The sequence below is a fragment of the Myotis daubentonii genome, chromosome X (assembly GCF_963259705.1).
Source record: "Myotis daubentonii chromosome X, mMyoDau2.1, whole genome shotgun sequence".
Lineage (NCBI taxonomy): Eukaryota > Metazoa > Chordata > Mammalia > Chiroptera > Vespertilionidae > Myotis > Myotis daubentonii.
Window position 1 is genome coordinate 100,443,637 of NC_081861.1, and position 15,608 is coordinate 100,459,244.

The following is a 15,608-nucleotide window of genomic DNA, read 5'->3' on the forward strand; positions in this document are numbered from 1 at the left end:
TTTAGCACATTTACATTTTCTGCACCTCTCCCTGGAACAAGTAGAGATAATAAACGTATTTGAGCTTTTTCTTCCCCATCCTTTGGGGTCCAAGCTGGCCAAAAACCTCTCCTTAATTTTACACACAAGGGAACACTGGTTTGATTTAGTGTCATATAAAAGGGATTCAGTGCACATTCACTGGTATTACAAGTGAAAATCAATTGTAAAGTAACAATTTTAAAATAATTTAGGCTTAATGTAATATTCTTTACCTGTGTAAAATTATACTTTGCCCATATACTTCCTTGCCCCACCTGTGGTCCTCCTGGATGACCAAGGCTTTGGGTATCATTGGTGACTATATTAGTTGGACAATCAGCCCACTTAAGGGGTCTTACCCATGGTGGGTCAGGAACATAAGTCCAAAATACCTCCCCATTCGCCCCTGGTAGCATTACTGTACAGCTGATTACTGCTAGCATGGCAAGAAGGATGTCCTCAGGTGTTCCTGGGCTCCAGGTTACTTCTGGGCTCTTCGCTGTCCATTTCGTCCTCCTCCCACTTCTTATCTTCAGTGAGTTGCTTGGACCACTGCTATTTACAGCTGGGGAAGTTGATTACCTGCAGCTATAAGGCATGGCTCCAGGTGCAGTCTCCTCTTTAACCTGGCCAGTTCTTCCCTCGGATCCATGTTGAAGTTACTATTTCTTGCAGGAATCCACATGGGCTTAGAGAAATTTTCTGGAAATATATAAGCATATCCTTGACCAAATGTTAAGAGGGAATTTCCTATAATTTAGATTTGAGATTCTTTCATTTAACCAGAGCATTTTCCTTTTGGCCCACCTTGACACCAGTGCACATTCACTGGTATTACAAGTGAAAACTAATTGTAAAGTAACAATTTTAAAATAATATAGGCTTAATATAATATTCTTACATGAGATTATTCTACTATGCCCCTATTTTGTATTAAAATAATATAAAGAGGCTTTTGAAAAAAATTTTAATGCAGTCTTGATAACTTTAGATTTAATTTCTTGTATAGAAATATGACTGCTTTGGATACATAACATGTTAAGCAATTTTTGAACCATCAATAAGAATTTTAGTTAATACTTCAGGAACAGTTTCCTGTACAGTACAATTAAGTTTTCTTGAATATTTATTTATTTCAATTAACCAATTTAAATTAATTTGAAATGAGGTTTATATTTTAATTTTACTTGTCTTTGTGGACAGTAAATAACATTAATTGGATTTCTGCTACCAGTCCCTTTGAGTACGTTGACATAAGGTATTTAACCTTTGTTTAAGGAGAGAAAATATAGATCATTAACTTTTAATTGTCCTTAGTTTAAGGAAGACAGGGTTTTCTAGATGACTTCAAACCCCTTGGCATTTATACCTTTTAGATGCAAATTGCTGTTACATGTGAGTTAAGAAATTAGAAAAATGACTTTGTGGGTCTGTGCATACACTTAATAGTAACTTTCATGACATTCAAGGCATATGCATTTAAATAGAACATTGTTATTAATTAATTATTTTTTTAAATTCATTTGGCAGAGTTTCTTCATGCAATCTCAAGTATATTCATTGGTCTAATTTAGTTATTTCTTTTTAGGGAGAAGGAATAAATCTTTTTTTTTGTATTACCCCAGGGCCCTTTGAGGTGTCACAAAATCTGTCCTTCAGTTACATTCTTGAAGTATTACATTCGGAAAAGCCATCAAATATATCCAATTTAAAGATTATTAAAAACTCAAACCAGTTCTTAACATTAAAGAATTTAGTCTTGACCATAGAGTTAATTATTTTCAATCTGGCCATTGACTTTTTATGATATACCTTGAATGTCAGAGAAACTGCTGGAAGAACACGCTTATTGCCTGCCCATTTTCTCCCTGCAAAGCTGTGGTCACCATCAGAGAATTTAAGACATTTAATCCTGCTAGGTAAGGTAGTCACATTAAATAACTTTCCTTTAGTATACATGGTGAATGCTATTAATAATTAGATTTAATGCCTGAATAATATTCTTCAGTTTATTCTGTACCTTTAAAGAATGTTTATATCTGCAACTTTTAAGAATTTAAACTTTTATTGTCAGCTTTTACTAAAGTCGACTGCTTAAAACATTGATCTGTCATATAACTGAAATTATATGAGACCTTGATGATATTTTAAAAGCTAATTTATTAAGCAATCAGAATAAGCATCTTCATTGAAAAAACATAGTAAATAAATCCGAGAGGCATGCATGCCACCCCATCCCCAAGGCCCAAAACTCCGCCTTTAATTCCACCCCTGAAATTCCATTCTGCCTCAGTAAGCAAACATTCCTTTTGCGATTGGCTAATTCAAAGGGAGGGGCGGGCCTTTGCTGTTTCAAGATGGTGGCCCCCAGGAACATCATGTGCCATGTGGCCCAAGATGGTGGCCGCTTAAGCCTTTTATCAGATATAAAAGATAACTTGCTTATCACATTCAGTTGAAAATGCAGAATTAATCCTCTTTTCTAACTAGATTTAGATTGAAAATTCACTAGAATTATATAACTTTTTAAATCTTAACTTAATTCCTAAACTCTTAAAAGTTTCAATCCTTTTTTTTGATAATGAGACAGAACTCAGACAAAAACAATATACAAAACAAATCTCAAGTCATACAAAACACATCTGACAAATTCAATTTTATACTGTAGATATTTTATGACCCAAATTTAAACCCAAACACCCATAAGTGAGATAATGTGAATAAGCACCTCTCCAAAGAGAACATAGCCATATGAAAAAATGCCCAACTTCACTAAACATCAGAGAGATGCAAATTAAAACTATAATGAGATATCACCACACACCTGCCAGAATGGCTACCATCAATAAATCAACAGATAACAAGCACTGACAAGGATGTAGAGGAAAGGGGACCCTAGTACACTGCTGGTGGGAATGCAGACTGGTGCAGCCATTATGGAAAACAGTATGGAGTTTGCTCAAAAAATTAAAATATAACTTACAGTGTGCGCGAAGCGAAGCGGGGGGGGGGGGGGGGGAAGGGGGGGGAGTGGGCCGGGGCCCAGGGTGTTTGACCTGTCAGTGCGAGAGAAGAAAGGAAGGAGGAGGTCCTGAGTAGCAGCTGCCAAAATGTACCGGTGTGGAAGCCTGGCAGCAGGTGCTTTGAAGCAGAAGCTGGCTCCCTTGGTGCGGACTTTTGTGCATCCGAGGCCCGAGGCAAAGGAACCGGCTTCCAGTTGTGCAGTGTCATCACCTAGGATCCCCTTCTAGATCACTAGCGTCCGCAGGTGCTTCTGGGAAAGATGGCAGCAGACTAGTATACTTTTTAATTGTAGGAGCAACAGTCACTGGGGCAGGAGTTTATTATGCCTACAAGCTTATAAAAAGTGACAAAAAAAAGATATAATGAAAGAATTTCAGGATCAGGGCTGACACCAGAAGAGAAACAGAAGAGGGCCGCATTATCTGCTCCAGAAGGAGAGCCAGTTGCTCAAGTCAGGGTACCAAGTCATGTTCCATTCCTGCTCATTGGTGGAGGCACTGCTGCTTTCGCTGCAGCCAGATCCATCAGGGCTCGGGATCCTGGGGCCAGGGTACTGATTGTATCTGAAGATCCTGAGCTGCCATACATGCGACCTCCTCTTTCAAAAGAACTGTGGTTTTCAGATGATCCAAATGTCACAAAGACACTGCGATCCAGGCAGTGGAATGGAAAAGAGAGAAGCATATATTTCCAGCCACCTTCTTTCTATGTCTCTGCTCAGGACCTGCCTCACATTGAGAATGGTGGTGTGGCTGTCCTCACTGAGAAGAAGGTAGTACATGTAGATGTGAGAGGCAACATGGTGAAACTTAATGATGGCTCTCAAATAACCTATGAAAAGTGCTTGATTGCAACAGGAGGCACTCTAAGAACTCTGTCTGCCATTGATAGGGCTGGAGCAGAGGTGAAGAATAGAACAACGCTTTTCAGAAAGATTGGAGACTTTAGAACCTTAGAGAAGATTTCCCTGGAAGTCAAGTCGATTATGATTATCAGTGGGGACTTCCTTGGTAGTGAACTGGCCTGTGCTCTTGGCAGAAAAGCTCAAGCCTCAGGCACCAAAGTGATTCAGCTCTTCCCTGAGAAAGGAAATATGGGAAAGGTCCTCCCTGAATACCTCAGCAATTGGACCATGGAAAAAGTCAGACGAGAGGGGGTGAAGGTGCTGCCCAATGCCATTGTGCAATCAGTTGGAGTCAGCGGTGGCAGGTTACTCATCAAGCTGAAAGATGGCCGGAAGGTAGAAACTGACCACATAGTTGCAGCTGTGGGCTTAGAGCCCAATGTTGAGTTGGGTAAGACTGGTGGACTAGAAGTAGACTCAGATTTTGGTGGCTTCCAGGTAAATGCAGAGCTCCAAGCACGCTCTAACATCTGGGTGGCAGGAGATGCTGCATGCTTCTACGGTATAAAATTGGGTAGGAGGTGGGTAGAGCACCATGATCATGCTATTGTGAGCGGAAGATTGGCTGGAGAAAATATGACTGGAGCTGCTAAGCCATACTGGCATCAATCAATGTTCTAGAGCAGTTTGGGCCCTGATGTTGGCTATGAAGCTATTGATCTTGTGGATAGTAGTTTGCCCACGGTTGGTGTCTTTGCAAAAGCATCTGCACAAGATAACCCGAAATCTGCCACAGAGCAGTCAGGGACTGGTATTCGATCAGAGAGTGAGACAGAGTCAGAAGCCACAGAAATCCCTGTTCTTGCAAGCAACCCTGGGGTCCTCCAGGTCCCTGTTGAAGGGGAGGACTATGGGAAAGGTGTTATCTTCTACCTCAGGGACAAAGTGGTGGTGGGGATTGTGCTGTGGAACATCTTCAACTGAAGGCCGATAGCAAGGAAGATCATTAAGGACGGTGAGCAACATGAAGATCTAAATGAAGTAGCTAAAATATTCAACATTCATGAAGACTGAAGCCCCCCAGTGGAATAAGCAAGCACTTTGCTGTCCCTGACAGCAGTTTGGATGACTAAAGGAGCATTTTTTTATTCCTCCGTGTGTATGAGTGTGAATGATCATGTCCCTTGTGAATATTTCAGCGATGTAGGCATATTTTTAATGTTCACATCACTAAATAAAACCTGATTCTTCTAAAATATATATGTATAACTTACATTTGACCTAGTGATCCCACTTCTGGGAATATATCCAAAGAAGCCCAAAACATTAATCATAAAGAATATATGCATCTCAGAGATGCAAATCAAAACGACAATGAGGTACCATCTCATACCTGTCAAAATGGCTACCATCAACAAATCAACAAATGACAAGTGCTGGCAAGGATGTGGAGAAAAAGGAACCCTTGTGCACTGCTGGTGGGACTGTAGACTGGGTCAGCCACTGTGGAGAACAGTATGGAGTTTCCTCAAAAAATTAAAAATGGAACTCCCATTTGACCTAGTAATCCCACTTCTAGGAATATATCCCAAGAAATCAGAAACACCAATCAGAAAGGATATATGTAACCCCTATGTTCATAGCAGTACAATTTATAATAGCTAAGATTTGGAAACAGCCTAAGTGCCCATCAGCAGATGTGTGGATTAAAAAACAGTGGTACATCTACACAATGGAATACTATGCTGCTATAAAAAAGAAGGAACTCCTACCAGTTGCAACATCCTGGATGGACTGGAGAGCATTATGCTAAGTGAAATAAGCCAGTCAGAGAAAGATAAATATCACATGATCTTACTCATTTGTGGAATGCAATGAACAACATAAGCTGATGAAGAAAAATAGATCCAGAGACATAGAAGCATAGAACAGACCATCTATCCTCAGAGGGAAGGCAGGGGGCGGGGGTGTAAGAGATCAACCAAATGACTTATATGCATGCATATAAGCATAACCCATGGATACAGACAGTAGGGGGGGTGAGGGCATGTGCTGAGGGTGGGAAAGGCAGGGAGAGGTCAATGGGGGGAAAAGGAGACATATGTAATACTTTAAGCAATAAAGAATTTAAATTAAAAATAATGCATCCCTATGTTCATAGCAGCATTATTTAAATAGGTAAAATCTGGAAACAGTTCAACTGACCATCAATAGATGAATGGATACAAAAGATGTGATACATTTACACAATGGAATACTATGCAGCTGCAAAAATGAAGGTTTTCTCACCCTTTGAGACAGTATGGAGGGACCTGGAGACTACTATGCTAAGTGAAATAAGCCATTCAGAGAAAGACAAATATAATATGATCTTACTTATATGTGGAATCTAATGAACAAAATAGGTCCTGAGGTATGGATGCATAGAACAGAATAACAGATCTTAGTGGGGAGGTGAAGAGGGTGGAAATGGGAGGATACAGGAAGAGATTAACCAAATGATATATATGCGTACTAGAGGCCCAGTGCATGAAATTAGTGCACGGGGGGGGGGGGTTCCCTCAGCCTGACCTGCACCCACTCAAATCTGGGACCTCTCGGGGGATGTCCGACTGCCTCTTGCAATCCTGGACCGCTGGCTCCTAACGGCTCACCTGCCTGCCTGCCCAATCACCCCTACCCCTCTGCCTGCCTGCCTGATCACCCCTAACCACCTCTGCTTGCCTGCCTGATTGCCGCTAACTGCTCCTCTGCTTGCCTGTTCTCCCCTAATTGCCTCTGCCTCACCCGACACCTGGAACCCAGGATTCCCTCTTCCAGCTAGTCACAGGCACCTGGGACCCAGGCTTCCCTCCCTCTGGCTAGCTGCAGGCACCCAGAACCCGGGCTGGCTTTGCCCAGACTGGCTGTAGCCACATGGGACTGTGGGTGGGCGGCTTTGCCAGGACCACAGCCACAGGCGCCTGGGATTGTGGGATGGGTAGCTTGTCCCTCTCCCGGGCTGCAGCCACAAGTGCTGGCACCTGGGACTGCAGGGCAGATGGCTTGTCCCTCTCCCAGGCCACAGGTGCAGACGCAGCCACTGGCACCCGTGACCATGGGGCAGGTGGCTTGTCCCTCTCCCGGGCTGCAGCCCCAGCTGTTGGAGCCCGGGTCTGCAGGGCAGGTGCAGGCCCCTCTCCTGAGCTGCAGCCTGGCTGGTCCCTATTCTTCTCTCATGAGCTCATTTGTGCCTGGCTGGTCCCCATTCCTCTCTCCCCAGTGTTGAGTGTCTGAGCCATTAGGGTGTGACAGCATGAAGGTATGATGACCATTTGCATATTAGCACTTTATTATATAGGATATGCATATCTCATGGACACAGATAATAGTATGAGGATGGCCTGGTGTGGTGCAGGGATTGGGTAGAAGGGAACAGAAAGGGAGAAAATGGGAAACATCTGTAATACTGTCAACAACAAAAAAAGAATTAAAAAAATCAATGAATATATCCTCAGGTGAAGATTTAAGAAAAAGAAAAATGAAAAAAAAAGAATTATCCCTTTAAAAATTCCAACAGTGCCTCCCTCCAATCCACACTGAGAAACACCAGCTTATGATAATCAAGATTGATCCTTCTGGGGCTGGAAAGGATGTGATTGCTAATGGGAAGTGTGAACAAAATTGGGACTCAGTTAAACCTTCTTCTTCTGACTCCAACCCTGTTCTACTTCCAGAAAAACCATTCCTCAATGTGAGCTACAAGAGAAGCCGCATTTATGAGGTGACAGCTGGACAAAGTATGCTCAAAATGGGAGTAAGAGTGGATGCTTTCCCTCACCCCAATGTAACCTGGTAAGTAGGGCCTTTTATCCTGGGTGTTTCCTGTTTCCCAGGGTCTCTTAATTCCCACCCTTAACACCTGTTCCTTCAATACATCCTTACTGGAGGTCAGTCTTGCAGCAGACCCTGGGCTAGGTAGTGAGGACTCAGAAATATACCCTAACCCCAATCCTACTTTCAGGGCACTGAAAGCCCTAGAAACTAGTGCTTTATCTTCTCCTCTATAGGTTTCTTTGCTTGTTTCCATTTTCTTTTATTGATCTTTCATGTATTTGGAAAAATGAGTTTTCTACTCTGAAAAGAGAGGAGGAAATAAAACTGGGAAGGTACCAGGGCCATTGCAGAATTCCGTAATCTCAGATTTGGAAGGAGTCTTGAAGGTAATCTTACCCAGTCTAATAGAGACACTGTAAGGGTAAGAAATAATACAATAGAAAGAATATGGGCTTTTGAGCCAGACAACCTGTGTTCTAATTCTAGTTCATCAAGTTACCAAGCAAGTTACTTAAACTCTCTAAGTTTCAGTTTCTTTATCTGTAAAATTTGTGTGGTGATATTCTATTATTATAGAATTGTTCTAAGGAGTAAATGATAAATTATTGTTTTTTTTTAAATCTCTATTGCTTATTAAAGTAGACAGTAGAGAATCATCAAAGACTGGAGTCGGGAGTGATAAATTTGATGCTAAGCTTTAGGAATATTAACATGGCCTTATGTGTGTCAAATGGTTTGGAATGGAGAAAGACTAGAGAAATAGCTACCAGCTTATAGGGTTATAGCAATAGTTGTGAGACATTATATGGCCCTGCATAATCTGAAGGCAATAAGATATAAGAAATAGATTTGGAAAACATTGCAGAGGCAGAATCTTCAGGATTCAGTATCCAATTAGATGTCTGAATCAAAACCCAAAATTATAATTCTTTCACGATTTTTAAGTTTGGTGGAATGTGAAACTGGTGCTGCTATTACCAGTCTGGGTTTCATCAGGATGAAAATGTAGTGTGAATGGAGCAGGAAAGGAACACCAGAATGAGCTTATTTAGAGATAGTCAATTAACATTTTGAAATATGGGTCTGGAACTACATGTTGAAGCTGTCAGCTGGGGAGTCATCAACTGGGAGTGGATAAATGCACCCAGGCAGAGTGCATCCAGAGAAAAGAACCCAAAGGCAAAATCCAGGGGAACATTTATATTGGGAGGTTTAAGCCTTTATTACGTTATTACTGATATTTACACAACATATTCAGATCATTAGCAACTCCTAAATTTCTTATCCAAAGCCCCCTATCTCCTTATTTCTGCAGTTTGCTAAAATATTTTAAGTTCTTGCTCTGTAGGAAACATAATTAAGGAGGAAGGAAATGGAAGAAGAGTCAGTGAAGAAGAGAGAGAAACAATGATTAGAATAGTGTCCCAGAGGCTCTCGAAGATCTGAAGTTTATGAATGCTGAGAGAAGGCACTGGCTTTGATAAGCAGGGCATTGCTGGTAAACCTGGAGAATATGGTTTTGAATGTCAGAGAGAAAACTCTGAGTTTCAAGTGTTAAGGAATGAATGGAAAGTGAGGAAGTGGAAGCATGGATGAGGCCACTTTCCAAAAGTTTTATTATTAAGGAAAAAGGAAAAGACAGATTTAATTTTTTAATACTAGTGTGGCTGTACAAAGGTGCTCCAGCCTGAGAATTTTATAGAGATGATTCTACTGCTTAACCTCCTTTGCTGATCATGATGAAGAATAATCAAAATGTCACTGGGGTAGAAAGCTGTATGTCCTAGAAGCTGTCACTGTACTAACCATTCCTTTCCCATGCCTCACAGGTTCAAGGATGGAAAACCACTCCTAGTAAACCATACCATTCAAATTGACCCTGTTAAGTACAAACTCACAATCCTGGAAGTGAATGTAAAGCATGCGGGGAACTACACTTTTGCTCTGAGCAACAGCAAGCATGGACTCTACAAAAACCTCACCATACAACTGATTGTCAATGGTGAGTTTTTGGAATTTGGAATCCATGTAACAATTCCAGGTTCCTGTGCCTATTGTGATAGAAAAAAAATCAAAGCAGGAATACAATAGGAGCTACCTCAGCTATGAAGGGACAAGAGTTTTGAAGGTGCTTTTGGTCACAAGATGTTTGTTGATTAACCCTCTATGCTGATAGAATTTTCAGAGCTCTGACAAATTCATTTCCTGTCATTTTCTGTTACCAGAAACCCTTAAAATTGGTCTATTCTTATTGAGGAAATGTCATTTGTGGTGGGGAGAGCCCAAACTCCATCTTGGTAACTGTTTCTGTACATGAAATGTAACTTTCTTGGTAACTTGATGAACTGGAATTGGGACACAGGTTGTCTAGCTCAAAAGCCCATATTCTTTCTATTGTATTATTTCTTATCCTAGATCCACTGCTGCTGATTTCCCTTGAAAGTAGAACAAAATGATCAAATCATACATTCTGAGCACAGCCACCACTGTCTGCCTGATAATGTCCTTACTCCAATTTTATCTAATGGCTTGAAAGCCAATATGACTTAGGTAATTTTTCTCTTCCCCCAAACCTCTCTCTGTCTCTGCATTGTCTTCCAGCAGAACTTCCTGCTATTATGAGCAGCCTACATTACCTTTCACTTACATATTGGGCTTCTGGTAAGGAGAAGGGAAGTCCATGAGAAATAAGAGCCATTCTTGAATAGAATGGTCCTTTATATTTTTAGTCTTATTTCATCATAGAGCAGAAAGAGAAAGAAAAGCCAGATGTGTCCTTATGTAGCTCTAGGATTATGCCTCCCCATCTTTTCTTTCTCAACAACAAAGCTTTGCAAATAAACAGAGGTTGTGGGAGGGAGGGAAGCTTCCTAGGTTCTTATTCAGCATATTTGTTTTATATAAACCATAGATTATCTGTTACTTGCCCATCCTTGCTTACTATGAATGTTTCCTAGTAACATTCATAGTTTCCTAGTGGCCTCCCACTACCAAAGAGAGCAGGCTAATTTGAAAAACTAAAAACAGCTACCACCACTATCCCCATCACTACCACAATTGCCATGATTAGATAATTTCCATTTTGGACATGGAGGTAAGCACGTGGTACCTTTTTGCCACCTCTGTTAGTCTCTCAATTTAAGTTGATCACTTGTCACCTTTTCAGTCAAGTGAGCACATAATGAAGGGAAGTATAGCCTTAGTACCTATTCTCAAACCCATATTCTCTGCATCAAGCTCTTACTGGACATGTGAACTTAGCAATTCACTTAGCTCTTATGATCCTGTTTAATCATCCTATCTAATAATAGACAAACATGGTAATTGACCATACCTTTGCTATGCTTCCCATTGGCTAATCAGCATGATATGAAAATTAACCACCAACAAAGATGGAGGCTAATTTGCATACTGCAGGCAGGGCGGGGCAGCACCATCCTGCCTGCCCTGCCGCCATCCGGGGCTGCTATCTGCGACCCGGGGTGGCAGGAGTCCATGTGTGACCCGACCAGGGGTGGCCAGGCGGTGCAGCAGCGATCGTCAAGCCCGACCGGCCTCCATCCGGGCATCCCGTGTGCGACCCGACCCGGGGCAGCGCCCCAACCCCTGGATTGGCCCTGCCGTGTGCGACCCGACCCGGGGCAGCACCCCAACCCCCAGATCGGCCCTTCTGTGTGCACGACCTGGGGAGGCAGGGCAGGCACCGAGGGGTTGGGCCTGCCATCTGCCCCCCAGGGAACGGGCCTAAGCCAGCAAGTGGTTATTTCCCAAGGGGTCCCAGACTGTGAGAGGGCACAAGTGGTGCTGAGGGACACTCCCCATACCTCCCTCCACTGCCAGTGCACAAATTTTTGTGCACCCGGCCTCTAGTCTATATAATAAAAGCCTAAGCGACCGTTACGGCGGAACGACCAGAACAACCATTTGCTATGATGCACACTGACCACCGGGGGCAGATGCTCAATTCAGGAGCTGCCTCCTGGTGGTCAGTGCACTCCCACCGGGGGAACACTGCTCTGCCAGAAGCCTTGCTCATGGCTGGCAATCATAGTGGCGGTGATGGGAGCCTCTCCCACCTCCACAACAATGCTAAGGAACAGGGAGCTGAGCAGTAAGGAGCAGCGAGCAGGAGGGAGGTAAGGAGTGAGGGATCCTGGACTGCAAGAGGGTGCAGGCCAGGCTGAGGAAACCCTCCCCCTCCAGTGCATGAATTTTATGCACTGGGCCTCTAGTCTTTAAAATAAGCATTGTGATACCTGCCTCACAAGGTTGTCATAAAAATCACATGAGGTGAATAAAGTCTCATATTTTGCTACTACCTTTGCCTTATCTTTTATCAGAGTCTTTTGCCAAAATTGTTCAACATTACTACTTAATCAGCATGTCTTAGGTACCCTATTTCCCAAGAAGTTGTTTCTATATCAAGTAACATGTCAGGACACAGACCATCATTTATTCCAACTAGTCAAATAAATGTCAAAGCCAAAACAAAGAGCAAAATTCCACATCCCTACCCACCACTATCACTTTCTCTATGTTTCCTCTCTGTTAAACCTATTCCTTGACTCAGAATTTCATCAATAAGTATCTGAAGGGGAAGGAAAGACAGAAACAAAAACCTGGTAACACCTTACATCTGTCCTAGGGGTTCTCTGGTCAAAAGCTATGTAGTTTGTGCTTTCTCAAACAAAAACATATTGCCTGTTTTTTTAAAAAAAATGTTTTCTTGTTGTTTTTTAAATTTTATTTTATTGTTTAAAGTATTACAAAAAGTAGTACATATGTTTCCTTTTTTTCCCCATTGACCTTCCCCTGGCCTCCCCTACCCTGCAGTACCTTGTATCATTGGTTATGCTTATATGCATACATACAAATCCTTTGGTTGATCTCTTTCCTCCCTCCCCAACTCTCCCCAGCCTTCCCACTGTCGTTTGATAGTCTGTTCGATGCTGTTCTGCCTTCTGTATCTATTTTTGTTCATCAGTTTATAATGTTCTTTATTATCCATAAATGAGTGAGATCATGTGGTATTTTTATTTCATTGCCTGGCTTATTTCACTTAGCATAATGCTCTCCAGTTCCATCCATGCTGTTGCAAATGGTAAGAATTCCTTCTTTTTTACAGCAGCATAGTATTCCATTGTGTAGATGTACCACAGTTTTCTAATCCATTCATCTGCTGATGGGCATTTAGGCTATTTCCAAATCTTAGCTATTGTAAATTGTGCTTCTATGAACATAGGGGTGCATATATCCTTTCTGGTTGGTGTTTCTGGTTTCTTGGGATATAGTCCTAGAAGTGGGATTATTGGGTCAAATGGGAGTTCCATTTTTAACTTTCTTTAAAAATATATTTTATTGAATTTTTACAGAGAGGAAGGGAAAGGGATAGAGAGTTAGAAACATCAATGCAAGAGAAACATCGATCAGCTGCCTCCTGCACACTCCCTACTGGGGATATGCCCGCAACCAAGGTACATGCCCTTGACCATAATTGAACCTAGAACCCTTGAGTCCGCAGGCCGACACTCTATCAACTGAGCCAAACCGGTTAGAGCCATTTTTAACTTTTTGAGGAAACTCCATACTCTCTTCCACAGTGGCTGTACCAGTCTGCATTCCCACCAGCAGTGCAAGAGGGTTCCTTTTTCTCTGCATCCTCACCTGCACTTATCATTTATTGATTTGTTAATGATAGCCATTCTGACAGGTGTGAGATGGTACCTCTTTGTTGTTTTGATTTGCATCTCTCAAATGATTAGTGACTTTGAGCATGTTTTCATGTCTCTTGGCTTTCTGAATGTCCTCTTTTGAAAAGTGTCTATTTAGGTCCTTCGCTCATTTTTTAATTGGATTGTTTATCTTCCTTTTGTTAAGTTGTATGAGTTCCCTGTAGATGTTAGAGATTAAACCCTTATCGGAGATAACATTGGCAAATAAGATGGGGGGAGGGGACAAAACTGAGGTTCAGAGTGAGAAAGTGACTGATCCAAGGTATTGTAAAGTACGTTAGAAAGTAGTCAGAACTTTCTAACTATGTAAATCTTCCATATTCGTAAAGTTACAGGTTTAGCTGTTGTTTTAGAGACTCAAAATAACACCAACTGGACGATGTGTTGACCATTTTACAGTGTATACAAATATCAAATCACTATGTACATGTGAAACTCATATAATATTGTATGTCAATTATGCCTCAGTAAAAATTAACAATATTAATATAACAAAGTAAATATAATTTCTTAAATATGCTTAAATATATGAAGATCAATGAAATAAAAACAACAAAAACTTAAACAAGATAATACATAATCACCCTGGTCAGTAATCAGGATCCTGGTTGCTCTGCAATTACTAAAGTGTCATTCTCATCCATATGGTCTGAGATAGCTCTCTACCACCAAGTAGGGAAAGAACTCATGTTCTATCATTTAAGTGCATGAGAGGAAATTTGCACATATACCAGAACTTGGACACATGGTCACTGCTAAGAAGGATAGGAAACATAGACTTTATATAAGCAACCACATTCTGTTTTAAAATCTATTACTATGGATGAAAGGGGAAATAAATATTGGAAAAACAAGAAGTGTCTGCCATATGTACTGTTGCATAAGTGCTGCAACCTGCATGGCAAGTTCAGGATCTATAGGAAAGGCCAATGCACAAATAAAAATGCTATACAAGAAATATGAATTTTGGAAGGCATGGGGGTCCAGGTGGAAACCTCTTTCTTGAAGAAGCACTTTTGAAGAGGCACACCGAGACTGGGTCCTATCTGCTTTTATTTACTTTGAATACACATTTTGCCTTTAGTAATGCATACAACCAGATCAAAGATAAAGTTTGGTAAACAATGTAAGGATTATCAGGTCAGGAAATTGCCTCGAGCCATTGCAATCACAGCAGGGCAGTATTGTTCTGCTATTCAGCCCTGCTGAATATCAAAGTCCATTGGTTTCCCAATGTCTCTGTTGCACTTTATGTTAATTGCTGTTTGCTTTAGCCTCCACATTTCCCCCTTTTTGTTTTCTTAGTAAATATTGAAAAGTGTATGCTGTCTGTAGGGTTCAAGTTTTTTAAAGACTCTTCATTCTGCATTTCCAGACTAGAAATAAATATATAAGACCAAGAATGAGACAACAATAGTGGTTATGCTAAGAGGAAAATGTAGGGAGATCCAATGAAAAGGATTGAATTCTTTCATGTCCTTTTTAAATTGTTGTCAGGCATTTAAGGGATTAGTATGTAAGTTTGCCTGAGGCTTCTGCTATTTGGGGCAGGTACAGGCTGAAGCGCCAGGTGCAAGGTCCTCATTAATTTGGTCATTTCCTTCTGTGACTCTTTGTTGGAGTTTGATATTCCTTGCAGGAATCCACACGAGCTTGGAGGAGTTTTCTGGAAATACACTAGCATATTCTCGACCAAAGGTTAATAAAAGGTTGGGACCTTTCCATAAACCAGACTCCAGATCCTTACATTTGATCAAGCCTTTTTATTTTTTTTCTTTTGGCTCATTATTACACCATTAGCATTACAAGTGAAAAAATTTAAAGTAATTAAGTCTTGGTGTAGTCTACTTACAGGAGATTTCTCCAGCATCACTATTCCCCCTTTTTGTTTTTTAAGTTGGGATTTTAGCTACTGATGTTGGCATTCTATAATTGCCTGTCCTTGAGAATTGTATGGTATTCCCATAATGTATTGAATTTTTCATTTTGTACAAAACTGCTGGAAATGATAGCTTGTGTATGCAGGTGCATTATCAGTTTTAATAATTTTTGGAATTCCCATGATGGCAAAAGCAACTAGGCAATGATTAATGACCTGTTTCGCTGTTTCCCCTGTAGATGCAGTAGCCCAAAGGACTTTTGAAAAGGTATCTAGAGAGACATGTAATGCC

At 41.2% G+C, this 15,608-nt stretch overlaps 1 protein-coding gene and 1 pseudogene across 2 annotated transcripts in view; both read left to right on the forward strand.

Moving 5' to 3' along the window:
• LOC132225132 (vascular endothelial growth factor receptor kdr-like) overlaps positions 1 to 15,608 on the forward strand; it is a 388,352-nt gene that overhangs the window by 163,782 nt on the left and 208,962 nt on the right. For both annotated transcript variants that reach the window (XM_059680383.1, XM_059680382.1), the window contains exons 9-10: positions 7,606 to 7,723; positions 9,535 to 9,707. In XM_059680383.1, the coding sequence (XP_059536366.1) occupies positions 7,606 to 7,723; positions 9,535 to 9,707 (291 nt within the window). The remainder of the gene's footprint in view (positions 1 to 7,605; positions 7,724 to 9,534; positions 9,708 to 15,608) is intronic.
• On the forward strand, positions 3,113 to 5,145 carry LOC132223359 (apoptosis-inducing factor 1, mitochondrial-like; annotated as a pseudogene).